The sequence below is a fragment of the Sminthopsis crassicaudata genome, chromosome 3 (assembly GCF_048593235.1).
Source record: "Sminthopsis crassicaudata isolate SCR6 chromosome 3, ASM4859323v1, whole genome shotgun sequence".
NCBI lineage: Eukaryota > Metazoa > Chordata > Mammalia > Dasyuromorphia > Dasyuridae > Sminthopsis > Sminthopsis crassicaudata.
Genome location: NC_133619.1, coordinates 568869666 through 568889434, shown reverse-complemented (window position 1 = coordinate 568889434; position 19769 = coordinate 568869666). Strand labels below are relative to the sequence as shown.

Genomic DNA, 19769 nt, shown 5'->3' with positions numbered 1-19769 from the left:
ATACATATATATATATATATATATATAAATGTGGGTATGTATACATATATGTGCATATACACATAAATAGATATAAATAGTATTTCAGAACTTAGATAAGGTATAATAGGAAGGAAGAACTTTTATTTTTGAGGGCAACTTTTGAGGGAATTATTTTACTATTTTATAGCAAAGCTAGTGTTTGCTATATGGGAGTATCATGGCATTATAGAAGTTAAACTAGATTTTCATTATTCCAAAAAATATTATCTACATTGTTTTAAGAATTTGACTTTTATGTTCTTGGCACATCTCAAAAGATAAAGTTATTGCTTTTGTAGGGGTTGGGGAGATTTCAGTATTTAATTGAATTTGAATGCTTTTCAAAACATGACCTAGTTTGAGTTAATAATCCATCAACCTATTTTGATAAAATTTGCAAAATTCCATGCACGTGTATTATGAGTTGGGGAAAAAACTAATATTAGTACTTCTAAAATTAAAAATAATAGAAATTTCATTACCATCAATTTTTTAAAATGAATTTTATATCAGTTTTGAATTTCTCCCTATGAAACTCCACTGTTAGTTTTTTCCTTTGTGTTTTTGTGCTTCATAGTAATGTTGTTCAGTTGTTTGAATTGCATTCTACTCTGTGATCCCATTTTGGGTTTTTGTTAGCAAAAATACTGAAGTGTTGTGTCATTTCCTTGTCTGGCTCATTTTACAGATAAGGAAACCAAGGCAAACAAGGTCATACAAGCTCATAAGTCTGGATTTGAACTTGGGGCTTTCCTAACTCCAGGCCCTGCCTTCTGTCTACTGTCATCTACCTGTCTCACAACAATAATAAAAACTGATTTCTGTGTTAACCTTTAGATTCATGCATATAAATATGTAAAAATATATATATATATATATTCAAAACAATCTTATGCAGATAGTACAAATATTCTCCCATTTTCATAGAATCAGAATTGAGGATCAAAGTGTTTTATTGATTTGGCTCTTGTTCACACTGTCATTAAGTGTCAGGCGAACATTGAATTCCATGTCTCTCCTAACTCCCAAAGCCAGCTAGGTTTTCACTAGTAGTAGTACTACTCCTGTCTCCTGTGAATTTTATATAATCCTCTTTAACACGGTAAAAAAAGTAATTGTATAGGATTTGCTATCAAATATAATGCTATCTTGGTATATAAGTTTGATGATTTTTAGTGAATGCAGTTAGAAGGAAGTTTCTTTTAATATTTTATTTTTTTTCATGCATCATTTGAGCCAGTTGTGTTTGCCATCTTAATACTAGTATTTGAGTTTAAAGGTGTATGCAGTTCAATTGTATTTTGTTTTCTGTCAACATGGCCCTTCCACATTGTAAAGAGTTAAGATATATATCAGTTTTTTAAAAAATTCACGAGTTGAGATTTGTAGAAATTGAATCTGGTCTCCTGACACTTGTTTAGCTTCTCATGCTCACTGCATGGGAATATACTTTTTCTCATTTCCCCCTCTTTCACACCTTTGATTTCTTAAGCCTATTTTGTGTGACTTTTGTATTCTTTCATAATTTGGATTCCTTTCAATTAGGATTGTCTATCTACTTATTTTATTTACATTTGATATATTTTTAAAATGTGTTTGTGCTTATATGATTATTAATTACTTCATGAATAACATTTTATTTATTATTTTTCCAGTATCAAATCTGTCTGACTCCAAATTGGTTGTCAAACCTGTTTGATTTCCGTTACTTTTTCCATTTACTGCTATATCTTAGCAATCTTCATTCTATGGTAATTCTATCCAAACCTATCAGAATTCAGTTTAACAGTGAATATTTTAAGATGTTTCAAATTATTAGTCATTTCCATTTCTTTCCTTTGATGCATTAATACTAACACTATCAATTATTGAGTTTCCTACTACTAATTTTTTTTCACAGAATCTTGAATGATTCTTTAATTCTTATACTTAGATTGCTAAATATTTGATCCATTATTTAAACAAAGTCTTGAATGTCATTGGTAGGACATTATCTTAAATATGTCGCTTTCTTTTTCCCTTCTCCTAGTCCTACATTTTGTTTTGGCTCACCTTCCTTCTTAGTCCACTCTTGTTTAAAATGCTAATTTTAAAAAAAATTAATGGGATATAAGTTGGATGTTGTTACTCATTTAATATTAACTTGAAAGAAGTAATAAATATATATAATTTAAAATATCTTCTAACTACTTGGATTTCTAAACATTAACATTTAATTTTTCTCTACCGTCTTCATTTGAGTGAAAAATCAAAATTTTAAAAATCTTGATTTATTCAGACAAATAACTTAAAACTAGAAGCCCTGTGCTCTATTCTTTAGAGTTGTGGGGGGCAGTGAGAGATAATGACTTGGCCAGAGAGCACCTTAAGCCAGTATGTTTCAGAGGCAGAATTTGAAACTAAGTCACTTCAGGTTAGTTTTTGCCTCTCTCTACCTTTAAAAATATTACTGAAATGCTATGAAAATTTTATTTTTGGTCTTAAAATAGTTTTTAGCAAAAACAAAAACCTAAAACTCTAAAACTTAGTATTGGAAAACGGTCTGTACAAATTGAGTATTATTAGTCTTGAGAGATAGAATGAATACATATACAATGATTATGTCTATGAGTTTTAATACTGTGCACTGTAAATTATGTTCTATGACATCGACCTGCAATATGTTTGAATCTGTGTAGTTTATTTTTCTGATTATCAGAAAAAAATTTCTGATTTCTATGTTGCAACTTCCATGGGACAATATTTAGAACGATAAATGCATTTGGAAATTGCTTTAGTTTTTCCTGAAATTAAAAATGAATATTTATTGAGTAATTTAATATTTAATATTTAACATGCTTGGCAATTTAATGATATCTAATCTCTTGCAAGGGAGTAGGAGTAGGATAGATGATGCAATGTGAATTTCTAAGCTGAAGCTCATTTAAAAATATTTTTTCTTGCTTAAGAAGTACTTCTAAAAGGAATGCTAAATATTATGTTTGCATTTTCAAATTTTTTTTTAAATTAAAAAGTTGTCAGACAAGCATGGTATAGTAGAAAGAGCATGAATTAGAGGTATTGGATTAGAGGTTCCTGTTTGAATGTCACATCTGATGCTGCAAGTGATCTTGGGAAAATGATTTAACTGCCCAGAGCCTCAGTTTCCTCATCTATAAATATAAAATTAAGGGATCAAATTATATGATTTATCTCTGAGGATCTTTCCTACTAAAGGAACTTTTAACCTGGAATTCTAATCTTTCTGCATGTAATAGATCCCTTTGGAAATCTGATGAAGCTTATGGACCCTTTTTATAAAGGAAATTATGCTAAAATATACAAAAATAAACTATTAAACAAGACCATAAATTCCAGATTAAGTACTTCTCTGAATTCTCTGAATTTTTTGAATTTTTTTCAACAACAAGGGGTGTCTATTCCACATAAGATTTAGTCATCAACTTCATCTTTTAGCATATCCAAATGAATTTATATTTTTTAAAACATGAATTGTCAGATCAGATTTCTATATTATTTTTATTTTTATTTTTTCATCTTGATTTCTTTAGTAGGTAAATTTCAGGTATTGTTAGAGAATGTTTTCAATATAGATTTGTCTTAAGTGCTGGAACCACAATATACAAAGTGATAAAATATAGTGGTCTTTTTTTTTCTTGCACAGCTTGGTCTTAGCAAACACAGGAAGGGTACTAACAGAAAGATAGCTACTAAGACTGTTTAGATCCCTTCTTTAGGCCAAAGGTGCAAATCAGAAAAATTAAGTCCCCAAAAAGAACCCCTTTTCAGCTTTCTAAAACCCTCAACTTATGAGATGCTCCCTACTACTTTCATCTTATGGAGAAACTAAATTAGATGAAGCCTGAGTTTCATGCTTTGAGTCTTGGACAAATTTCTTAAGTCCACTGATGAGTGATGGTTGTTAAGTTTCCATTATGGAAAAATAAAATACTAGATAACTTTTACCTGTGATATGAAATAATTCCTTTAAAATGTTGCCAGGCTAATTAATAATTGCCAGGTTAGATGGTATTATTATTTTTTAATTATTTTCACAAAGGTGCTAAGTGGTAGGGAGAAGGATTAAAAACCCAGATCCTGACTTAATTCTGGCTCTTATTCTACTATGCCATACAATCAATCTTTCCATGACATTCACATCACCAAATATTGTTATATTATTATTCTCATAAGAAAAAAATTCAAACTAGAAAAGGATGTCCGACATTGTTTATCTAGATCCACAGTCAATGTCTATTACTGAATATTTTTTTCATACCATAATGTTGCTTTCTTTCAACTATAAGGGTATTATCATAGAGCACCTGAGCTCTTCTGTTAATGGTCCAGAATTGTTCATTCCCTCTCTAATGAAGCTTAGTCTCATCTAGCAGGGACTAAAAGGAGATTTTTAAGAGTCCCTCGATTCTGACTGCTACATATTATTTATGTCATTTTGGGCAAGTTACAACCTCTTTAGGTTTCATTTTCCTCTTGTGTAAAATAAAGAAGTTTGATTTTCTAAGGAAGATCTCTATAACTGCTATGATTGAGGGAGGGGAAGGGTCTTTTTTTTAGCCAAAATTTAACTTCCCTGGATCCAAGAAAGATCACCTACACATAGACAAACTTAGGAGAAATCTATCTAGATTAGGTGCTATTTATCCATTTGAGAGAATGTTCTCAACCCCAATATGAGAAGGTAATAGAAAGTGGGTAAGTAATTGAATAGACAGGTTTCTAGCTCTTCCCGAGTGAAATCTTCAAGTTGGCTTCATTCTTCATTAATTATACACAAAATCCCAGGTGATAGTGCAATTACAAAATGTAATGTAATATATCAACCATGTAAATACAAAATAAATGTGACTACTTACACTATCCTTGGCCTAAAATGGGTATTGAAGAAGAGTATGCATAGTGCTCTATGCCAAACTCTATGCCTTATATAATTACTAAACCTTGAAGTTTTAATTCCTTATACAATTTGGCAGAGCTCAAAATCCAGAAGCAGATGAAAATTAGGGAATAGTATTAGATGACCTCCAAGACCATTTTTATATAGGTACTTTATACATAGACATACTGTATATATAGATATATGTGTGTATATATAGATGTATGTGTATATACACACACATACAAACATGAATGTATACATACATATATATATACATGCTAATATTCTTTTCAAGTTTTTATTTAGAAATTCTACCTATTTATAATATTCAATTTATTATAAGCTAAGAAAAAAGTCTTAACTGAAAAGAATTAGAATGTTTTTTACTATGCCAATTTAAAACAAGCAAACCCATAAATATAAGCAATCTAACCAGCAATTTTTTTATAGGACAACAGCCTCAAGAAAATAAATTTAAACTAAAATTCGTTTATAACAAAGAAAACTTTAGCATGTTTTTGATAGCAATCATAACAGAACTTTAATATCAAAACTTTTACATTTATTTTTGCTAGCAAGCAAAAAAAATCTCAACTAGCTATAAAGTTAAAAAGTGGCCTAAAAGTACAGGGGAGACTGATTGAATGGACAGCAAGAGTAGGGTCAGAAAGTTTCTAATAATGCTAATAATAAACATATTTTACCTAAAACAACAGCTAGTAGACAAATGTATTGATGAACCAAAAACATAAAAGAGATGGTTCTTCCCTTTAAATAGAGCATACAGTTGTATGATTCAGTTACTGAATATGAAGTGGATTTATAAGTCTATGTACTTTAAATTCAGCAAATCATCTAATCTAAAGCCATGCTGCTGGGAGTGGGGACTCTTGGGCATTTCTGTTAGTCCCCAGAAATTATTTATACATTATAAATTCTAATTGTCCGTTTTCCTTCTGTATATACATTGGCAAAGATTATATGAAATAGACCTCCTGGAGCTAAGGGACTAGTTAGGATTTTCATGATTATGCCCTTATTTAAAGCTTTACTTTAATAAGTTACTGTAAAAAAAAAAAAAAAAAAATGATTGTTCTCTGGGCTCAGTTTTATGGAGGTATAAGGGAGGTAGTTGGGCATTTGAAGAGATTTTTCTTTTTTATACAGAAGACTTACTAACCAAATGACCAAAAATATAATTTATTTACTGTAATTAAAATATGAAACAACTTAATTTACACCAAGAATTCAATTTATTAACTTTTTACTTATTTTAGGGGAGTTAGAATTCTCGTTTATGCCTCTGGGCCCACATTTTAAAAAAATATTAGAATAACTCAAAATCAAATTAACTCTATACACTCAATTTGGAAAAGAAAAATGTTATCAAATGTAACAGTGAATTGTCATCTTTTGGCAGTTATTGAAAAGGCTTGGTACCATAGGAAGCAAAACTTTATGGTTCAATTAAGGTATGAGATTTCTCTTTGAATTTAATTTTATTTGTACTATTTAAAACATTTATGTAGGAAATCTGTTTTTAAAATGGAATACAATTCAATTTTACAATATTCCATAATTACACTCTGTATATGTGAACAAGCAGAAAGAACATTTGTCAACTAATTGAATGCAGTGAAAATTTTCATGTATTTACAATTTAAATGTTTTAATTACTTAACAGTGTGATAACACTTATATTCTTAAGAAATACCTTAGCAGCTCTTTGAATGAAGAGCCTTTTTTTTTTTGCATGTTTTTCTTGAGTTTCATGTGTTTCTTTACATTTTATGATGAAATGATAGTTCTAATCTATATCAAGGAATGCTATGTGAAATAAGCTAATGGGACTAGCTATAGTTAAAATGGTAAGTTAATGTAATTTATACTACATAATAGCCAAAACTTTCTTTGACTGCTCTTTTTTGTCAAGAAATCCTCTTCTAATATTGTAGTGTGAATTTGTCCTATTGAATGATAACAAGATTTAGGTGAGTTAACTTTTAGTCCCTCTACTGGCAAACTCTTTAATAGCAGGGCGTAAATTTTTGGAGATTCTCTTTTATTGTTATTAATTCATTTATTAATCTCCTGGTATGTATCAGTCACTGTACTAATTAGACATAAGTAATTCAAAACCAAAATGATAATCCCTGTTCTTTAGGAGTTTATATTCCATTTGGGTCCTAAATATTTGCAATTTGTTCAATGTTTTAGCATAGAAAATATTGTTGCCAGTATTCCACATGAACTGAAGTTAGAAAGCCCTTATTTTAAAAATACAAATATTATTAGTTTCAAATAGAGAGGTTTTGAGGGCTATTATTTTGGAGATTAACAACATTGTTTTCCAAAATTGATTGGGTTTATCAAATTGTAGCTTACAGACTTTCTGAATGTTGTCATTTTTCATAAAATCTGATCCTGTGGAACGTACTTATTTGAAGTTCTGATTTGTAGAGTATTGATACTAAATTATAGTTGCTTCTTAGGAAAGTGTCAGAATAGCATTTCATGAATTTAAGATTTCTGAAATTGCAAGAAAAGCTAATTTTCTTGAATTATCCCGTAAGCATAAGCTCTTTAACAATTGTCAACCTTTTCTTTTAAAGTGAATTAATTTTACAGAGAATTTGTTAATCTGATTGATTTTTTTTTTTCATAGATTTAAATCTCCAAAGGGTTTCTTAAAATCCACAAAGATCATCCCTTTCATTTTATAAATAAGGAAAACAGGATACAGAGATGTTTTTACACTCTATTAGTTAAGCATTTGTGTCAGTAATTGATCCCTACTAGTAAGTGCTCTTTCTACTTTGCCATTGCCATTGTACTGCCTGGAAGGATCATGGTCATTTGTTTAGGTTTCATGAAACAAGAGTCATATTTTTGTGAGGAAGGTGGGTTTCTTATTAAGATGGGTTTCTGATTTTATAGTCAAGGTTATTAGTTGGATTCATAACAGGTTCAGTTAAATAGATGTTTTCAAAATCATATCTTTGGAAAGGTATTGATCTATATCTGTTTTCCTTATATATATCTTTAGACATTAAATATTTGAATCTAATGAAGACTTTATTTTATTACCTTGCATTAAAGTATGCCCTTAAAAATGATTTAATAGGTGTGTGATGATTTTATCTATATATAGAGACAAAGATACACACATCTCCTTTATATTCTCACATATACATATGTATGTATATACATAAGTTATAAACTTATGTTCATTCACTTTTACTTTATTATCTTAGAAGATTTGTTCTTAAATGAATGTAGTAGTCCTAATATTTTTTGCTTGGTAACTTGATATTAACCCCAGGAGTAAGCAATTAAAAAAAAACAAGTACAGATGGGGTTAAGAACGGACATGACATGCATTAAGTAGCATATATGCTAGAATCCTATAACATAATTGTAGATTATATGGGGTAGTCAGTTTTGAATGCTATCTGAAAAGGTTCAGTTAATACCAGGAGAATTTTTTGTATATGTCCCTGAAGATTCATTATATAATGTAAGACATCAGCTTTTATATAGCAACTTTCTCAGTATAACCTAAGCAGTTTTTAATCTTTATTTTAATTCATTTAAATTCAACATATACAGTGTGCCAATGATACTGGGCTAACTGGGACATTTTTGGATACAGTTAATATGGGAATTTGATTTACTTGACTATATTTTTATTACATGGGTTTTGTTTTTTTCTTCTCTTTCCTCCAATGGGGTGAGAGAAAATAAATGTGTGTTGATTTTTAAAAAAAAAAGAAAATTCAATGTTTTAAGGTATATTATATATAAGATACTTGGGTGAATACTGAACTTTGTTGATCATTTTGAAAGGCAGCAGAAATCATTTCTTTTAGAAGTGATTTTTTTTTTTCCTGACTAATATCTATAGTAAAGAAGAAACTGACTGATTCTTGAATATACATTTGTATATATTATGGGTTGAGTCTTTTGAGACAAATGGAATGAATGCATGAAAGAATAATATGATAGATATAAAATTAAAAATCTGCATTCTATTGCATACTCTAAATGTTGAAGAATTTCAGAAGATTGTTGGTGAAGGCTACAGTACTTAGTGAAAATTTCATGGAATATATAGTATTTGACCTGAATTTGTAAGCATAGCATGCAGTTTAGGGGGATGGAGAGAATATCCCCTTGGGAGAGGATCTTGAGCAAAGGCAAAGAAGCAGAAATCAGAATGACCAACCTAAATTAGGATAAAAAGTCAGGGAATAAGTATGCCAAGAAATCCCTACACCAAAGCAGTTTGCTGCAACCCTTCAGTAAATTGAGGTCTTTTAGGTCTAGGAGGTTAAAAACATTGTCCGTAGTCAGTGTACCTGAAGTATAGGGCTTATGCTCCTTTAGGTCTTTTTTGCTGAATCCAAATTCAGGTCTCTCTTTTCACTTCCTTTAAAGTTAGGCTGTAGTATATTAGGAAATTGTTGAAGAAATGAATTATGGCTTCATTATTTTGTACATTGGTTATAGAAAGATAGGAATTCTAATTTTTGAGAACATAATGATAGGAAAATATGAATTGAGTATCCATATGGATTCAGGAACGTGTTGACACTGTTGAAGTAATCTGGAGCAAGATTTCTTAAACTTTTTCCACTTGTGACCCCTTTCTGCCCAAATTTGATATGATTCTGTCTATGTGGGTATGTAAAATAAGTATACAAACCAAACTTTTATTTTTTTAAATTATTTTTTTTATTTTAATAGTTTTTATTTACCAGATATATGCATGGGTAATTTTACAACATTGACAATTGCCAAACCTTTTGTTCTAATTTTTCCCTTCCTTCCCCCCCTCCCCTCTGATGGCAGGTTGACCAATACATGTTAAATATGTTAGAGTATAAGTTAAATACAATATATGTATACATGTCCAAACAGTTGTTTTGTTGTACAAAAAGAATTGGACTTTGAAATAGTATGCAATTAGCCTGTGACGGAAATCCAAAATGCAGGTGGACAAAATTAGGATTGGGAATTCTATGTAGTAAACCAAACATTTATTAATAACACATAATTTCAAGACTTCCACACATTTATGAGACCCCAAACTGAAACCTAGTGGACTTGACTTTGAATTGTGGTAGCAGGCATGCAAAATGAGCCTTGTTATAGGGATTTGATTACTATAAATGTATAACGATTAAAGTAAGGGTACAAGGGGAGGAACCTGAACATAGACCTTGCTCCAAGGATGGATTGAATTTATGTGAATAGGGAATGTGTGTGTTAGATAATGTTTTTTGACATAAAAAACAGTGAACAAAATTGACAAAAGAATTGTGATTGACCATATATGTAAACTTCATTTACTTTGGTCTTTAGCATCCACAGTGTATTTTTTTCTTAATGGGGAGAGGCTTGTATGAGCGACTGAAGTGCATCTAAGCCTTCTTTCATATTTAGTGTTCATTTACTAATTTTTTTGGGGGGGAGGGTGACTTGTATTATTGAATAAATAGAATCAGCAAGATTAGAAGGGAAGCAGAAAGCTGGAAAACAATTTTTATATGCATGGTTTTTGATAAAAATCTCATTTTTAAAATACAGAGAACTGGGTCATTTATTAGAATCCAAGTCATTCCCCAATTGATAAATGGTCAAAGGAAATGAACAAAAAATTTTCAGTTGAAGAAATTAAAGCCACTTAATGGCTTTAGTAGAGACACTACTGGACTTCTATCAAAGAGATGATACATAAAAGAGGGAAAAAGAAGGGACCCACATGTGCAAAAATGTTTGTGGAAGCCCTTTTTGTAGTGGCAAAAAACTGGAAATTGAGTGGATGCCCATCAGTTGGAGAATGGCTGAATAAATTATGGTGTATAAATGGTATGGAATATTGTTTTGTAAGAAATGATCAGCAGGATGATAGAGAGGCCTGGAGAAACTTGCATGAACTGCTGATGCTAAGTGAAGCAAGCAGAACTGAAACAAGATAAGAGTTGGGATAGAAAATGCTGTCAGCATCCAGAGAAATATGGAGACTGAATATGTATTGAAGTATACTATTGTCACTTTTTGCTCGCTTGTTTGCTTTTTCTTTTCCTTTTGTTATGACTTTTCTTATACATCATGACAAATATGAAAATATGTTTAAAATGATAACTATCAGGGAGAGAGGTAACAAAATAAGGGAGGGAACACAAATTTGGGACTCAAAATCATAGAAAATGAATGTTGAAAGTTCTTTACATGTATAAGAGAAATAAAATATTAAGAAAAAATAAAGGCAACTAGGCAAATTGCTTAATTAGTGTCTGTTTCCTCATCCATAAAATAGACTTTGACACTTTTTCCCAGGATGGTTGGGATAAAATAAAATATATTTTTTATTTTTTTTAATATAATAATATTATATTTGTAAAGCACTTTGCAAACCTTAAAAACACTGCAAAGTGCTAGCTATTATTATTCTTTTTTTCTCTTTCCTATTTTTGAATATGGAAATGATTACTTTTATGACTTGTCTATATAGTGTCTTGTCTAGTCTTCCTATATATCTTCCTAGTAAAAATTAATTGATAATATTTGGGAGGGGAAACATTTTTGAATATTTGATTTTAAGCCAGAAGTTTAAAGTCTGATTTATTAAAAATTTATTGTACATAATAATGGATAATTTTTTTTTTTTACTCCCTTAGGGAAGAAACCCTTTTTTCCTGGAGCCAGCAATAATTATAACAATTACTGATGGGAGCAAGTTGACTACTACTAGTGGAGTCCAGGAGGAGGTAAGGTTTGTTTCCTTTGGCATTCATAATACAGAAGCAGTTCTTTAAAAAAAAAAAAAAAAAAAAAAAGACAATTTTTGTATTCAGTCAGTTCTTGGTTATCTTATAGTGAATTGTACACACACACACACACACACACACACACACACACACACACACACACACACACCTGTTTCTAAAACCAAATGTAGCATAAACAGTTTGTGGCCCCATGTCTCCTTATCTCCATTAACATGGAAAATTGAAAGTTGGCTATATGAAGTTTAATAGTAGGATGAGTGTTTTGGATCTCTTTTTGGCATAAAATATTTATACTTGGATTTCCTTTTAACTTCCAAAAATAAATTGCATACATTTTTGTGAAATAAGTTAGCTCAAAAATTTTTTTTAAGCTATAAACTTTTTAATTACATAATTGCATTTACTTGAGAACCTTCACATCATTTATTGTCTGAGGGTTTGAATAAGAAAAGATATCAGGTATTTTAAGCATATTCAGTACTCTTAGATGTCTAATTTCATATTCATAATAATAATGTTAGATGTCTAGCTTCATATTCACATGCTTTCAACTAATGAAATTACCATAGCCTATGGAAATATGGTATTGAGTTATTAGAAACATTTGCTAAAAATTTTTTCTTCTGAATCTATAGTAAGCACAGGAACCTGAAACCATAGTTGTTTAAAAGAAAGTTAAAATTTTGTTTAGATCATAATTCAAAATTAAGATGTCCTTTTTTCTTTATAGCATATTAGGTTAAAAATGCTCCTTAGCTAAAATTTTGGCTTATTCACCTCCCTAAGCAGGAATTCACATAAGCTAATTATGTCAATTTAATTAATAGATAATATATTTTACTTATATATTTTAAACTTCTTTCTACTTAATCTTTTCTGATATCTGTTAATAAGTAACCAGTTGTTTTGAGTTAAGTTTTATTTCTTTTTCTCTATATTGGTCATACTTTGGGAAATTTGATGACGCATGAAATAACCAGAAAATAGAAGATAGGTTTGGTGTGATGAGTACTCTTTAAACATTATTCCTTGGTTTTAGTAAATTAATAGTTCTTTCCTGATTTTGTTTTTTGACCTTGTTTGGTTGAATTCACATTGAAAAAAATGTTTTGTTTTCTACTTTTAACTTCTAGTAGAGAGTCCTTTCACTGTATAATTATACATGTGCATGTAAGTAGATATGCACAGATATATATGATGTATATGTGTATTATGTATATGGGTATATGTGCTTTTTGCCCTTCATTAAAAATTACTTTTGGGCATAAGATTAGGTTTTATTTGACAAATCACTGTCTATTTTGAGTTGTTTTGTCTTTTGGTCCTCTCTAGCTCTTTGTTCATATATTTATATATTGTACAATGTTTTTATTTGTGACTAACCTGAGGATATCTTCTATTATATCCCTGGATATATTGGGGAGGAGTCCCAATTGTTGACTTTCAAGTTGGAGAGCTATTCCCATGAGAGAAAGGCAGGGAAGGTGCCCTTTGTTAATATTGTATGATAAGTTATATATTTCTGTGTGTATCATGTTATACTTGTGTGGGAGAATAAACTTGCTGTTTCTGAACTCTTTTATGTAAATACAGTTTGTTCTTAATTTTGTTAATCTGGCTATAAGAGGCTGTTAATGGTTTTTTGTTGCTTGATCTAATTGACTATTACCTTTTCATTACCTTTTTTCCAGGCAATATCTAATATGCTGACTATAAGGATGTTCTGTGGCTATATTAAAATATTAGAACTTTTCTGAGTTACTCAGGGCAATGTGGATTTTTTTTCTTTCAATTAGGAGATATTTACCAAAGAATCAAGAAGTGATCACTGATAATTTTGTAACATTGAGACATTTAAGTATAGTGGATCCTAGTAGAAGGAGCCATAATTTTCATGGTATAATATGTGACAGATGTGAAAATTAAAACTTTACAGATGCTAATTGTTAAAATACTAACATGGGCTTGGTAGGTCACATTTAGTTTGATATATGCCATGACATGAAAAGTTGTTTCATAGTTCATATTTCAGTTATTCTTGCCTTTTCTGTAATTTAATATTTTTGTTTTACTTAAGGTAGACTTAATGATGTTTCATAAATTTAATAATGAAAATAAAGGAATAATACATTATTACTAACACTGAACTGAGGGATTTTGGAAACTCAAGATTAGAAAATTGGTATTTTCTTTTTTTTGGATTTACCTAGTTATCATGCCAGCTTTTTATTGTTATGCTATGCTTTGATAGAAATATTTGGGTGTGGTTTTTTGTTTTTTGTTTTTTTCCCCTTTATTGATATTGAGATTCTATTTTGGGGAAGTGTCTCTGGATCTTACAAATCTGTTGATATTGTGGTCGTTGTGTGTGTGTTACAAACTATGGAACCTGTGGAACTGATACAATAGATTCAGAGTGAAGAATTTTGATTAGAGGAAGAGCTTATTCATTTTTGTTGACCAGAGTTTCCTTGGAACTTTTTTACTTTATGTGATTTAGTTAATTACACTAAGAAACTATGATTTATTTCTTGATTATTTCTAGATGAGTAATGAAAGAGGAAAAACTGGAGTTTTTTTCAGATCACATTTTAAAAGGAAGCTATTTGAAAATCAAAAGAGATGTATATTACAAGTGACATTGATTGTTTTCTGGAAAGACAAGATTTCACTGAAACTTCATTACTGAATTACTTACATTGGATTGATTTTTCTTTTGTCTTATTTTTCATATTATTTTCTATCTGTTCATGATACTACTACTTTCCTCAGTGAATAAATTGCAGGCTTCTCTCTTTGTCTCCAAGGAAGCAGCACCCTACTTCAGAATCATTCTCCTGAATCATATGCCAGTGCTTTGTTCAGGAACTTAGGGTATTTCTCCTTTGTCTGTGTGCAGCCTGGATTTAACCATCTTCTTCAAGGACTTCCATAATCTTACCATATTCTACTATAGTCTATATTGCTTCCTCCTTCCCAACTCATTTGCTTTCAGAGTACCTTTACTGTGTCCAAAGTATGTCATATGAATCTTTTATCTTAAACTTTTGTGTATGCTCTATGCCCTAGGCCTGGAGTAATCACCTCTTCTATGTAAATTTTACATATCTTTAGATAGTTTCATCTGAAGATGATCAGTAATAACAAAAAGAAATAATTACATGACATTTTAAGTTTTAAAATATGCTTTATTTATGTTACCTTATTTGATTCTTAAAATCCTCTTATCCAGATAATTTTAACACTGAAACCTCATCAGGGTTACATTACCTGTCCAGAGTCTCATTGTTGTGTGTAGAACTGAGATATGAATGTGGTACTTCTGAACTCAAATTTAAGTTAGAAAATCAAGTTTAAAAAAAAAAAAAAAAGCTAGTTTTCTTCCCATAGATTCCTCCAGCCATCATACCTTTAGAATCTGTACTATACTGTTTTTAGTTAAATATGACTTGTTTTTCATAGTATCTAGCAGAGTGCTGGATTCATAACTGTGCTCAGTTAATACGAAATTGATTGATCCTAGACAAATTAGTGTTGTGGCCACTAACCTCTAAGGCACACTTTGTACTCCTAAGCTTTAAACCGACAGTCTCCATTTATCTGAGGCACTGCTTTTGTTTATCTTTAAGACAGGGCATCTATCTGGAGGAAGGATGACCTTAAAATAAAAGTTCATAGGAAGTTTTATTTTATCTATCTATCTTTTTTTTTTTTTTTTTTTTCCTGAGGCAATTGGGATTAAGTGACTTGCCCAGGGTTACACAGCTTGGAAGAGTTGAATGTCTGAGGTCGGATTTGAACTCAAGTTCTCTTGACTTCAGGGCTGGTGCTCTCTCTACTGCATCAACTAGCTGCCCCTATATAGTGCCAATTGATCCCTTTATTTCAGAAATTAAGGAAAAATATTGATTCTTTATGCAGATTTTATGCAGACAACTTGTATCATAAAGAGAAATGTGTGCTTTGTAGCAAGTGAACTGTTTTATGAGAGACTTTAAAAAGTTCATTTGTGTGATTTGAGAGGAATGCTTATTACCTGAAAACAAAATTATAGTTGACAATTATAACTGCTTGTTAATTCTCCATAATTTATCTTTTACTTTGAATTGAAGTTTAGTATTAATATAGTATTATTTGCCAATCTAAACATGCAAGAGATCTAAATGAACTAGTTTTAAATTATTCACTATAAAACAGTAAGCCTCTGATTAAAAAAAAAAAAAAAGACATCTTTCTTTATTGTTGTTTTTGTAAATAACATACTTGACCTGAATAATGGACCATATGAGGTCTGTATTTGTTTGTAAAATGACATTGTTATGACATTAACGGATAAAATCATTGAACAAACTGTTGCAAAGGTGACATAGCTAAGTGAGAGCTTATTTTGTATCCCAGATTAAGATTAGGGATGTATATGGTTGTTTTGTTTAATCTGTTTTTTATTTGTTTTCATTTGATGCTGGTGTGTTGTGAGTATGTTTCTCTAAAACATTAGTATAACAATTTATGTATAATTGAGATCTTTTGGTGACATACAAAATCTGTTAGAATAATTTCCTAGCATTGTAACTATAGGTTTTGCACATTTTCAGACAGAATCTTGTAAAACTTATAATTTGTATTTTCAGTCCTGTCACGGAATATTAGCATAGCTCGGAAAACTCACATCACCAGTCAAATTATATTATGGTAGTCAGCTAAGATTTTGATAAACTTCCTTGCTGGCAAACAACTTTTCATTACCTGTTCTACTGATAGCAAGTCCTTTTGTATAACTGATTGCGGCAGTACTACTTTATAGCTAAAATATTCAACCATAGCATGCATCTGGGAGGGTGTAGTTGATGATATTGTTCAGTAGTCAGACCACAAATTCTTTCAGACTATTTTCATTAGCACATAGTGGTAAAATTCTATGGTAGGCATGTTAATTGACATTAAAAATGTTTTTTCTTATCTTGTTGATGGCAATAATGGTTTATCTTTGAAATGCAGAGATATATGTTCATAATTCTATATATATTCATTAATGTTAGGATTTCTTTGGATGCCAAAATTGTATTGTGCTTGCTGTTGGCATTAAGTAAAGACTACAGGTTCTCATTCATTTTCCCAGTAAATAATTCGCAGGTCCATCAGGCAAGCCAGTGTTTTTGGCCTCAAAGCTCTTTTATCAAAATCTGTTTCTAACTTTTTCACAGGGCTTGGTGCTTTAATTTATATAGAGGAAGTTTACTTATGATACAGCTTTGTATGAAATGTCTTTATTGATTTAAATTGGTGTCTTATAATTATGGACAGGTTGGTTGCTCTTGAGAATTTTAGTGAAAGAAAGGATGTAGATTAAGATCCTTTAGAACTTTATATTATTGAGACTGATTTCCCCATGCCATTTTGAAGTTAATGGGGTTTTTTGTTTTTGTTTTTTGAGGCTGGGGTTAAGTGACTTGCCCAGGGTCACACAGCTAGGAAGTGTTAAGTGTCTGAGATCAGATTTGAACTCTTGGGTCCTCCTGAATTCAGGGATGGTGCTCTATCCACTGTGCCACCTAGCTGCCCCCGGGATGTTTGTTTTAATTCAGAAAAACTGAATTGTTAAAATTTTGTGATTATACTCTGCATTTTTATGATATCTGTAGCTATGATATCTGTAGCTACAAATATGAGATGTCTATTGATGCTACTGATGTTTTCATTCTCATTTTCTGAAGTTACTAATTTCTTCCCTAGCTAACTTTATGACCATAGGTATATACCCTAACATTAACTTCTGAGCCACTTCTTACAATGTCTGTACTGCATGACTTCATTCCCACTTAGCCAGCCACCATCCGCGCTCTCTCCTGTTGGTCTTCCTCCTATCTGGTTACTTCCCAGGTCCCCAAAAGACTCCCGTGACTGCCACAGTCATGTGTAAAATCCTTTGTCTGACACAGAAAGCCCTTCCCCTCTTGACCCCTTAATCCCTTTGGTGGCTTCTTCACTTCCCTATACACTTTGAGCAGTCTGCACTGGCTTTTTTGCAGTTCTCACCACCTTGGATACTCCATCTTGCATTTCTCTTCCTTTGCACTCTGTTCTCCCTGCCTGGAATTTTCTTCTCTTTAATTCCCTGTCTTCCTTCAAGGCTCATTTCAAATGCCTCAGTTTGCAAGAGGCCTTTCCTGTATCTCCTAATCTACTTTATTTCAGTTCTGTACAACTCTTCATGACCCCATTTGGGGTTTGTCATTTTCTTCCCTAGCCCACTTTACAAGATAAGGCAAACTGAGGCCAGATTTGTGGGAAGTTGAGTTTTCCTGACTTCAAGCTCAAACTACAGCCTGCTGGCCAGATGCAGCCTGCTGAAGATGTTTATGCACACCCTCCCTCCCCCCTTTATGGCAAATGGGCTGAGGGATGGAGACAGAGTGTGAGCTTTTATTTTTACCATAGTCTGGCCCTTCAACAGTCTGAGGGACAGTGAACTGGCCCCCTATTTAAAAAGTTTGAGGATCACTGTGAGTCTATACTATACATTATGCCACTTAGTATGTAGATATTTGCATATTATCTGTACATTGGAATTTGAACTTTTTTAGGGCAAAGTCTGTTGTGGACTTTGTTTATATCTTCAGTATTTGGCACACTGGTTATAGGTATTGCCAGGAAACTGTTTTAATATATCATGAAATACTCTCTTGAGTGTCCATATTGATGAGATTATAGATCGGTATTACTCTGCATATTTTTTTTTAAATCCAAAATTAGACATAACACTTAATTTATTTTTTTCTAACTTTATGAGAATAGTTTTTATTTCATTGAGTAACCAACAACTAATCCACAATTGGCCTAGAGTGTGTCCATATTCCATCATGTAATATCTGCAATAAAACATCTTTGCATAAATCTTAACTAAAATTATTGAAGGCACTTTATTTGTGTGTGCCTATTTTAAAACAGGTAAATGGGAAGTACCCTAAAAATCATTTTACCTGACAAATATTAGAATGGGCTATCCTATATATTAAACAAGGCTCACTCTACATCTGTCTGCTTTTCTGTATTTTCATTGCCATCCCCTTCCTGCTTTTCTAGTAATGTTTAAGAAGGAACTGGGAGAAATAGCTCCAATCTGTTCCTATATATTCTTCCTTCCTTCCTTCCTTCCTTCCTTCCTTCCTTCCTTCCTTCCTTCCTTCCTTCCTTCCTTCCTTCCTTCCTTCCTTTTTCTTTTTCTTTTTCTTTTTCTTTTTCTTTTTCTTTTTCTTTTTCTTTTTCTTTTTCTTTTTCTTTTTCTTTTTCTTTTTCTTTTTCTTTTTCTTTTTCTTTTTCTTTTTCTTTTTCTTTTTCTTTTTCTTTTTCTTTTTCTTTTTCTTTTTCTTTTTCTTTTTCTTTTTCTTTTTCTTTTTCTTTTTCTTTTTCTTTTTCTTTTTCTTTTTCTTTTTCTTTTTCTTTTTCTTTTTCTTTTTCTTTTTCTTTTTCTTTTTCTTTTTCTTTTTCTTTTTCTTTTTCTTTTTCTTTTTCTTTTTCTTTTTCTTTTTCTTTTTCTTTTTCTTTTTCTTTTTTCTCCTCCCCCCAGGCAATTGGGCTTAAGTGACTTGGCCAGAGTCTGGAAGTGTTAAGTGTTTGAGTTCAGAAGGTCCTCCTGACTTCAGGGCTGGTATTCTATCCACTGCACTCCCTAGTTGCCCCCAGACTATCCACTTTTACTTTCTGGTTGTATTTGTCCCCTTTGGGGACTATCAGCATATTGTGAAAATAATTTTTTATTTTTGAAATATATGACTTTAAAACGTTTTTCTTTGTTTTTAGGTGTGACACCTTATAATTTCTTGGTAAATTCTCAACTTATAATTATTTGGAAAGTGTTTCTCTGTTAGGATATCTTTATTTTCCCATAATGCCACTCCATTATTTAATTTTTTTATTGAGTCATTTGGGAAAAAAGATTTTGAATATTGATATATTTTTAAAATATTTGAAAATGATATTTATAGAATAACTGGCTAGTCTTATTAGAATTGCAGTAATTGAATTAATCAAGTATTTCTGTGGTTTTGTAAGAA

At 31.0% G+C, this 19769-nt stretch overlaps 1 protein-coding gene across 3 annotated transcripts in view; it reads left to right on the top strand.

Annotated features, from left to right (window-relative positions):
• INTS6 (integrator complex subunit 6) overlaps positions 1–19769 on the top strand; it is a 78714-nt gene that overhangs the window by 10386 nt on the left and 48559 nt on the right. For 2 of the 3 annotated variants that reach the window (XR_012488453.1, XM_074304783.1), the window contains exon 4: positions 11605–11694. Coding sequence is in view for 2 of the 3 variants with exons in the window: in XM_074304783.1 (XP_074160884.1) it covers positions 11605–11694 (90 nt within the window). In the remaining variant the exon portion in view is untranslated. Of the gene's footprint in view, positions 1–709; positions 854–11604; positions 11695–19769 lie in introns of those variants that run through there. The other variant, XM_074304787.1, reaches the window with a different exon arrangement.